General features: G+C 43.2%; 1 protein-coding gene across 1 annotated transcript; it reads left to right on the top strand.

Moving 5' to 3' along the window:
• Positions 1–2,847: 2,847 nt before the first annotated feature.
• Positions 2,848–4,867, top strand: RSRC1 (arginine/serine-rich coiled-coil 1; the record flags this gene model as incomplete). The annotated part of the gene is made up of 3 exons (XM_010192121.1): positions 2,848–2,954; positions 3,823–3,969; positions 4,775–4,867. Coding segments are annotated over 3 exons (347 nt in total), but the record flags the coding sequence as incomplete, so codon positions are not given.
• Between the last annotated feature and the right edge of the window lie 4,770 nt (positions 4,868–9,637).

Here is a 9,637-nt window from a genome sequence, read left to right as displayed (position 1 = left end):
CGCGCCACAGCGACTGCGGCGCCGAGCTGGGCCTGCTCCCTGGGGGCTGCCACCGCCCCCGGGGCTGCACCGGGCTCCGGCTGGGCAGGGGGAGAAGGGACTTGGCGGAGGGACACACGGGACACTGCGTTAACGCAAAATTTTGCAGAAGGAGTTGATTTCTTGCTCTGTTTTTCTGTAAAATGATGGTACCGGGCTGGCTGGTGCAGGAGGTCTCATCTTTGAGGCTTTTGAGGGCACCAGCAAGTTCTCCACACAGCTCTGCCGCAGACCCCCTTGGGCATCAGTGCTTGGACACTGGGAAAGGTGTTGGGACATGAGGGCACACTCTGCCAATCGAATCATGGACTTAGTTGGAAAAGACCTTTAGGATCATCGAGTCCAACCATCCCCTGTCCACCGCTAAACCACCCCATCTCCCTGTACTTTCAGTGCCTGCAGGCTCAGTGCGTGGCGCAGGGGACAGCCCTCCTAGATTTGTCTCTTCTGCTGCAAATTGTCCAGATAAAAACTTCATTTTTTTCTGAATGTGTCGGTTTGCACAGCTCAAGTAAAACCAGGAAGCAATTAAAAAGCACCGGACATGTGAGAAAGCAGAGTTGTGTTGAAAAATCGTGAAGTTCTGCAATGCAGCTGTTACTCTGCCCGTGCAGTTTTATATATATATGCTTGTATAAAAATTACACAGTATCACCTAAGCTAACCTGAAGTAAAATGGGATGAAGGGGAAAAAAATTTTCCTCTTTAGCCTGGTGTCTACTTGGGTTTTCTTCTTTTAACTCTCAACTCATTGACAAAAGAGCAGAAAAATAGCAACATTTTTTGCAAGTATTTCAAAGCATATTACTTCAAATCTATTCTATTTTACATGGCTCAGTTAAATTAGCCAGCTGTATCCCTCTAAATATAATTAGTAAAATATGAAGAAACAGATATTGTGAGGAATATTTTAGATTTATTATGTCATTGCTTTGATTCGTAAGTTAGACCTGCTTGACATAAAACTCTTCAGATAAAGGCATGGGTTCATTTCCATGGTCAGGATTATAGATTAGCAATGAATCCAGTAAGCATCGCAGTCTACACCTAAAGATTATACAGGAAATATTTAAGACGTGTTTGTATGTAATGGGTCATTCACAAGATATGATCAGTCATTTAATGCTTCTGTTTCGATGCGTGTTAAATTCTTAGTGGGCTTTGGCACCAGTTTTGCCTTTAGAAATAGGTGATGAAATGGGAGTAATTTATACAAAGCTTGCGGGCAAGTTACTTTGCCTTTCATCTGATTCTCTGCTGTTCCTCATTATTGTGTGCGGGAAATTTTGGGGTGGCATCTGAAGGATTAATACACGGGGCATTTCTAAAGTGACGTTTCAAATTATTGCTAACACAGATTAATTCAGTATGAAAACAGCTATAAAAGCTGTGTGTGTATGTATATGTGTGTGTGTGTATATATATATATGTATATATGAAGATGTGAATATAGCTGGGAAGTGTAAAACCTGAAATCATCTCTGCAGGACAGCGGGGGGGTCCCTGGCTGCGGGTGCATCCGTGGAGGTGGTGACAGGGGTGGTTGTTGTCACTGCTGCCAGAGTCCCCTCTTTGTACAGAACGGCCTCAACAAGCCCTAACACGAGATTTACTTCATTTTTTTCGCTGTAACACGGTAAAAGACTCGCTGTGCAATGAGTTAGTATTGATTTTTTTTTTTTTGTCTGTAGCCTCTTAGCTTTCTGACTCCATTATTTTTGATTTTACTATGAAATACATATCCTTTCTACTGACATCTGACAAACAACATATGGAAGTCGTTTTATCTACCAATAATGTGTTTGTCAAAAAAAATCCTGCGCTAATGGCTTGTGCTTCCTCCAGTCCATTTTCCCCAAGTTAATGTCACTGATGTAATTCTAAACATTTAGTGATTTTTGCCCCCTTCATAATTTGTCATTCCCGTAGGTTTGTGTAAGATTCGCATAAGATACTATAAGAGTCTCTTACAAGTATCCCTTTAAGCAAGGGATTTTTTCCTGCTACTTGCTCATCTGAAGTGCCACCTGCTTGTCATTAACGGGCTGAAATGAGGTTTTGGTGGTTACAAGTCACATTTTTCTTGAGCAAAAGAGAAAGTATTTTGCAGTGTATGTGTATAGCTACGTGAATTTTAATTTAGAATTTTGTATACAGAGAAAGAATGTGGTGCATCTGAATAATTCTGCAAGCTCGTTTGGTCTGCAGCACTTTTCCTGAGTTTAAATATACTTTGGTTTCTTTAGAACAAGAAATTTAACCTTTTAGACATACATATGTATGTACTACAAATATATAATTACAGTTGCTCTTTTATTTATATTTCTGTTTTAAGTAGTGTTTATTCTTAAGTATTCGTGAAGTTTTCGATCAAACTTCACGGTTCTCCGCAGTTGCTTTTTGGCACCAGACCCCTCATTCCCCCACTTCACCTCCATACAAGCAGGAGTGGTTTTACTGCTGCCTCCGGGTGGTTCTCCACCGAGTTGTCTGCTCTGTCCCCAAATCCTGACCTTCTCCAGGCAGTTCCCAAGCCACAAACCCAGCCGTTGTCCTGCGAGGACACCCCTGGCAAATCCTCACGTGAGCGTCTTGAACGGTGCCACACGTTGAACAACAACGGCCAACTCGCCGTTGTTATTTTCACTGAAGGAGAGAGGTTTTCTTTGCACCAGAGTATTTTAGGCTGCGTTACAAGTTTCTTTTCTGGTTCGTGCTGCTGTAAAATATATTCAAGGCATCGCTTAGACGCTGCATTTATCGTCGGCTTAGACTAATGCATCCTGACATTACACCTTCTCTTTGTAGACCAAGCCACCCTCATCGAGCAAGTGAAGCGAGTAAAAGAAATTGAAGCTATTGAAAGTGACTCCTTTGTTCCGCAGACGTTCAGATCAACGAAAGACGTCAAAAAGGTAAGTTTTCAATATCCTTTCTTGGTGCATAATCCTTTCAAAGTCGGGTGGAATCTGCGCTATTAATACAGTTTCCATTGATGAAAGAGCATCCGTGTTGACAATCCTAAATGCCACCGACAACTCCTACGTTCTTGGTGCGGTGTTCAAAGAACACAGTTAAATGGGTGAGGATGGCAATGAATCCAGCTGTTTTGACTGCACGTTCTACCTATGCCAAGCAACTCCGACTTTAAAAAAGTATTTAAAATTGTATAAAACCATATTATTTTTTAAAGCAGAATTAAAATGCAAAAGTAATCAGGCATTTACATTGTAGGTAAGAGTAGGGATCAGTGTTTCTAATTTTGCTTAACTGAAGCCAGACTTTACGAGCATATTTACTGAAACAAACGGCATTGTTTTCAGACAGCTTTCCAAAAACCTAACGTGAGACATCCAGGTTTTGGAATTTTACCCACGCTTTGGCTGCCAAGGCTTCCAGGGAACTCGGACACTTTTGTCTTTGGGAGTATGAAAGCAAAGGTTTTATTCAGTTTTTCCATCCAACAGTGAGGTGTTTTGAATTATCACTGGTTTTTTTCCCCAAGAATGTGCATTTTCTTGCCTTTTCAGAAGTCTCCAAGAAGTTGAAGTGATGCAAAGACCCAAAGCTCTGTGAGCCCTCCCATTGCCTTTGGCAATACGTTTTCTTTCATTGCATGAGTTTATTCTGGACCTTAGAGGACCAACGTGTGGAGGAGTCTTTGCACAGGGATCCTTTGGTGGACACGTGTTGCAGTGGGCAGAAGGCTGAGTGTTTGGTGAAGATACTGCCACGTTTGGGAGCTTGAGGATCAAGTACTCAGCTGTGTTTCTTTCTTTGCAGTCCGTGGAGCCGACTGAACTACAATACGAACCCGTAACCATCGGAGCAGGAGCTGTCGATGCATCTGCTCCTGAAAAAGAACCCCCGCCTGCCAATATTCCTACTGCCATCAAGTATCAAGATGATAACTCCTTAGCACATCCAAACGTGAGTGTGCCTGTATTTCCTTTATCCTTAGAACAAGACAGCCTGTTGAATGGGAGCAGGTTCGTGTCACCGAACAACCTTTTTGCTGTGCTGCTCATCAAATCATCTGTGGTCTGGAGACCGTTGGTGAATGGGGCACTCATTGGCTCAAAAAGCATCGCGCTCCTTGCATCATCCAACAGAGAATAATTACAGCAGCAGTTCAGCAGTGATGTAGTTGTAGTTACAAAGTCACGTACTAATTGAATGCAGGGGAATTTAAGGTCCTGTTCATATAAAACTTCCTGTTCAATAAAAATTCAGGGAAGATTGCTTTTGGTTTCTGTAGTTGGAAACCTGGACTCAGAACTTGCCCACCTTGCCAAATGGTAAAGCTTTAAATACATGACAAGTTTAGGATAATTTTAAGCCATTGTGGCCAAACTTACGCAAATTCTTTGTGAGCACTTGCTCACAATTGGAAACAGGAGCACTTAGAGTGGTTTTTTTAAGAATTAGCAAGTTAAAAATGACTGGCAGCAAATAAACTAATGCGAGTTGTGTATAATGAACACAGCTGGTGCAGATCAAGACCTGTACAATATGACGAACCTGCTGTTGCAGAAGGAGACGGACATGGGAATGTCTCAGCTTTCCAATTATTAAGAATCCCTACCTTTACTAACATAATTATATCACCTTGGTATCTTAACACCCCGATGCAGCTCAGCTTTTTCTTTAGGCACTGAAATATTTGAGACATATTTGAACAGATGATAACGAATAAAGAGAGCGTTAATGAGCTGTGCCCGCTTCCCTTCCTCAGCTGTTTATCGAGAAGGCAGAAGCAGAAGAGCGGTGGCTTCAGAGGCTGATCGCTCTCCGCCAGGAGCGGCTGATGGGCAGTCCAGTGGCCTGAGCAACCTGCTGTGACCATCACGTCCCGGTTCTCCATGAGTGCTAAGAAATCAACCATCAGATTGTTTTATTTTTCTCTTTCGAGGGGATTTTAATAATCATGAGTTGTACAGAGAATAAATATTTCATCTGAATTAACAAGAATGTTCTACCCTCTGTTTTTCTCCTGAACACATCGACTTGCAGCGCTGAGCTACCCGAGGAGAAGGGAAGCCTATCAGAGCACTGTAATTTTGGGGTTTTTTGTACTGAATTCCTCTGAGGTGCAGAAATCCCGACAGCCCAAGGAGATGTAATTCTATACATCCCAATCAAAAAAAAATACACGTAACTGTGTATGAAGATAAATGAAAGAGTCAGACTGTCATTGCAGCGCTCGGACAGGAGTGGGGGCGATCCCAGCCTGGGCTGCTCCTCCCCTGCAGCTGCAGGAGGATTTGGGGCAGACGTCGCTGTTGTCTCCTCTTCCTTCCCTTCCACGTCACGGGAGCGGCTTTCGAACCCTGAACACGTGTGGGTGCTCTCTGAGCTGGTGGATCCAGCTGCTGGATCCTGGTGGGTTTGGGTGGCAAGCACTGGTTTACATCTCCATCAACATCAGCCCACTGCTGTCAGCATCTGGGAGCAGGCGTAAGGAAAAAGTTACCTTACCCTGTTCAACAGGTTGGTGAAGTTTTCAGCGGGTTTCAAGAAATCCTATTTTCTGCGCAATTTTAAGCGCATTAAAGTGTTCAATAATCTGGAAAAGGCAGCTTCCTATGAACTCTTAACGGGAAATAATATAGAAATATTATTGTGTGTAATGGTACAGGACTAATGGCATACCTATTTCTGTACAGAGTGACTGTTTCCAGTCTATGAAGCTTCCATTTGTCAAGGTTTGACTTTAAAATAATCAAAACCAGTCCTATTTGAATGTATCAAATTTACCCTGAGTATACTTACAAGAAAAGCTGTCCATCATCCCATTCAATGCCAGAGAGCAACCAAATAAAATACAAAAGTGTTTATTCTGAGGGATCTAGCAAAGCTGCGAGAAAACTGTTCAGTAAGTAGAAGACTGAAATAAGCCCCCCTCACTGGACATGACCTGCATCAGCTTTCCAGTGTGAGTGAGGAAATTAATGTAGCGTTCCTTTCTCTTGTCCTCAAATTGTGGTGAAAAATAATGTAGGATGATTCTGGAAATGTACTTGGGTTGTCTTCTTTTTTTTGTAGATCACGGATGTAAAAGGAAAATGTCTTAGATTCGCATTCCAACGCATTTTTACGTTGTGGTTATGAACGGTGTTAGTTTTACCTGGTCCTGCATTAAAAAGGCAATCTGTGTTTCAAGACGACTTTGTCTGCAGCGAGAAGTGGAGCAAAAATTGTTTCCCTTGTTTCATGTCGGCGTTTTCAAATGGTAAATGTTTGTCCTTGTTCTGCCTTCTCATCTCCTACTGTGCTGCTTTTGTAGTAAATAAAAACGATTTGGTCTCCATGTAAGGTGCAGGTGTAAATTCCTCTTTTTCACACATTGTGTTGGATAATTCTGGTCTTTTTATTTGAAGCAAAATGATTGTTTTTATGCAATTTGCAACCCTATAGGATATTAAAAAATTCTACAAGCTGGTCTGTTATAAGTAAATAAGACTTAGTGGTAGGAATGAGGTGTACCTACTGTTGCTTCTTAACCCATAACTGAATTTATCCAGCAAATCCTTGCCAGACGAGAATTGTGAGTAAGATCTGGAAAGAAAATGGAAAGAGCGTTTAGATGATCTGACTTGAATAGAAATGTGTATTTAAATATGCCAAACATCATTTGAAACGTGGAGCAAATCATTATACAGTAGATTTTTAGTTTTATTTTTGTAGGGTTGTAAGTGTAACTGTTTTGAGCGCAGCGCTCTTGATTCAGGGTGTGTAAACTGTCTCCTTATTTTGCTTGTACTCGAATAGCATCCTGCGATAAATTGTGCATTTTCCTGTCAAAGGTAGGCAGCTCTTTGAGTATCAGAAATGAAACGTGGAAAAAGGCAGCCACATCACAAATAAACTCCACTCTGTAACCAGCTATGCACGACTAAAGAGAAGTTTGACAAACTCGCTGCTCAATATCAGTTTACAAGGTTTGAACCGATCACAAAAGGGTTGTGGCCAAATCCTTGCGCACTCCACCGTGCCATGTGTGGGGCCTTTTTGCTGGCACGTGTTACCTGATCAGCCAGATAGGAATTTAATTAACTGTGTCCTAACAGGACATGAAAGCCCCATCAATGTGGACAAATTAATCCTCATTAACCTGGGAAGATGCCCTGCTGATTCTTAACCCTCGCTTCTGATCCAAACAAGAGGGACACATTTCAACACAGGGACACAGTAATCCGACTTTCTTTGGTTTTTACTCCTACAGTCTTCTGACGTTCTCACATTTAAGAGTCCTGCCTAAGGTAAGTGTATTTTTTGGTTGTATGTTCCACTTTGCTCCATGCTCCTGGTGAAAAGGAATGGATTCCTGACTGAGAAAGGGAAAGAAACAGCTGTTTGTTCGTTATCCAACTAAAATACAGGACTTTTAGCTGCGTTTTGGGGTCTGCAGAGAGCAGTGCCGTGGATTTGTCTCTCAGGACTGGTGACGAGGTGTCTCTGATACAATCGGCTCCAACACCAAGTTCCTCCTAACGCCAAGCTACCTTAAATCTGACTCAGCCTGGAGCGCAGGAGTGAGGAGATAACGCTGTAACCGGAGCCATTCAGAGCCCTGGTAGTCAGCAGAGACCTCTACCCCCAGAAATTACATTAGCAAACTCATTGCACTTAGCCTGCAGAGCAGCCACTGCCGATTAAAATCAAAGCAGGCTCATTTTGATCTGATAACTTTTGGGTAAAATGTTCACTGGCCCTTTCTGATTTCTTGAGTCAGCCAGCATCTCCACAACTCTTCTGTTTATTGTGGTAATTGCTTGAAAAGGGGCTCTGTTCAGTTTTTAAGCTATGATTATTGTTACAACGTTTGAGAAAGTTTTTGCTGCTAAAATAATGGTATCGAAGAAAACATTGCCAGCCAGGAGATCAAATGTTGCTACTTGTGCTTCAGTCTCTCTGATACGAGGACTGGATGATCCCAAAGGCCGGTTTTCCATCAGTAACCCAAAACCAGCCTTCTCCATGATTACCATTTTCCATTTGTTAAGTTACACGAAGGAAGTTATTTTTAGTGGAGATCCTTGAACTCTAGAAACCTGTTTCAGGACAGATCGGCCTGAACCCACGGCTTAATCCATGTATGACACAGGGCTGGGCAACTCTTCAGCTTCCAGCAGTAACAGAAAGTAACGTTGGAGGTATTGTTGCTCCAGATTTGAAAATATTCACCATTTGTAACTTTGAATTAGTGCAACATTGCTTAATTTCCTTTTTTCCTGACTGTTCCCTTCCTTTCGTGTCTCCTTCCTTTGCCAAGAGCTAAGAAAAAAGAGCAGCAGTGGCGGGGCCAGATTGTGTGACGCTGGGGAGCAGGACTTAGCCCCTGAGTCACTCTGGAATTGCCACTGCGGGTGCGATGTGACACGAGACGCGATGTGACACGAGGTGTCCGCTCCTGCTGGGAGGGAGCAGAGGCTGAGGCCCAGCCTGGAGCGGGCAGGAGGGAGCTCAGTGCTAACGCCAGCGCCAAGCTGGAGGTGTCAGCTGGAAACGGTTATGCCACAGTTGAAACCCAGGTGAAAATGAAAATCGCTACTTAGCTATGGTTTGGCTTCTTCACAAATCCCATGCAGCTGGGGGCTGTGTGGTTGCAGGGACAGTGATGATCTGAGAAGCCTTTTGGTCCTTGGGCACCATTTTTAAGGTGCTGTTTTGAGAAGGCTGCGGTTTAAAAGGTGTCGCTGCCACGGTGCAAATCTCCTTCCTGATAGATGTCTCTGCCGTCCCGGCGTGGGTGTCACTGACACAGCAGTGGCTCTCTCAAAATGCCGTAGAAATGAGATGTGCATGGTCTGAATTGGCCTTTTTACTTCCTAAACAGTGCTGGAGGCAGGGTAACAAGACATTTCAGTTTGCCTCATAGTTTTCTGTTGCCTTACAATCTATGTCTTTTCAAATAAAAAATACTCCAAATATTTACTGTCCATGCAGCGCAGTCCCCGGGGGAGTTTATAGGAAGGACAAGTGGGCTCTTCCCAAAAATCAGGTTCCTGGGGTGTGCACCCATGGGGTGATGGGAGGGACAGGCACCTTCCTACCACGCTGCAGGGCTCCGCATCGCTGCAGGCAGCGGCTGGGTTCCCATGTTATAGTTCTGAAGGGAAAACAAGAACAAATCAAATTAATTACAGCTGACACTTGTAGAAACGTCAGCTTGCATATTTGGATACTTTTTCAGTGAATTTCAAAGTGGTCTTTTTTTTATAAGTTATTGTCAGCCTATTTCAGTATTCATACAAGTTACAGAGCTGGGCAGCTATGTGAATCGAATATATATTCCAATAAAATATTAATGTAAACGTTATTACACATCTAACTCTAGTTGCTTGCAGTGGAACGATGCTTTCATCTGACATTTAGGAACAATTTTTAACAAACTGCCTTTGCAGAAGAGCCTGCACTGGGCTGGCCTTACAGATGAAGTGTAATCAGCTTCGTAACAGCACCGGCAAGGCTGTTACAGGCTGCCCAGAGAGGTTGTGGAGTCTCCTTCTCTGCAGACATTCAAAACCCGCCTGGACGCCTTCCTGTGTAACCTCATCTGGGTGTTCCTGCTCCGGCAGGGGGATTGGACTGGATG

This window comes from Mesitornis unicolor, unplaced genomic scaffold (genome assembly GCF_000695765.1).
Source record: "Mesitornis unicolor isolate BGI_N332 unplaced genomic scaffold, ASM69576v1 scaffold45709, whole genome shotgun sequence".
NCBI classification, from domain to species: Eukaryota; Metazoa; Chordata; class Aves; order Mesitornithiformes; family Mesitornithidae; genus Mesitornis; species Mesitornis unicolor.
This window is presented reverse-complemented; position numbering and strand designations above follow the sequence as displayed.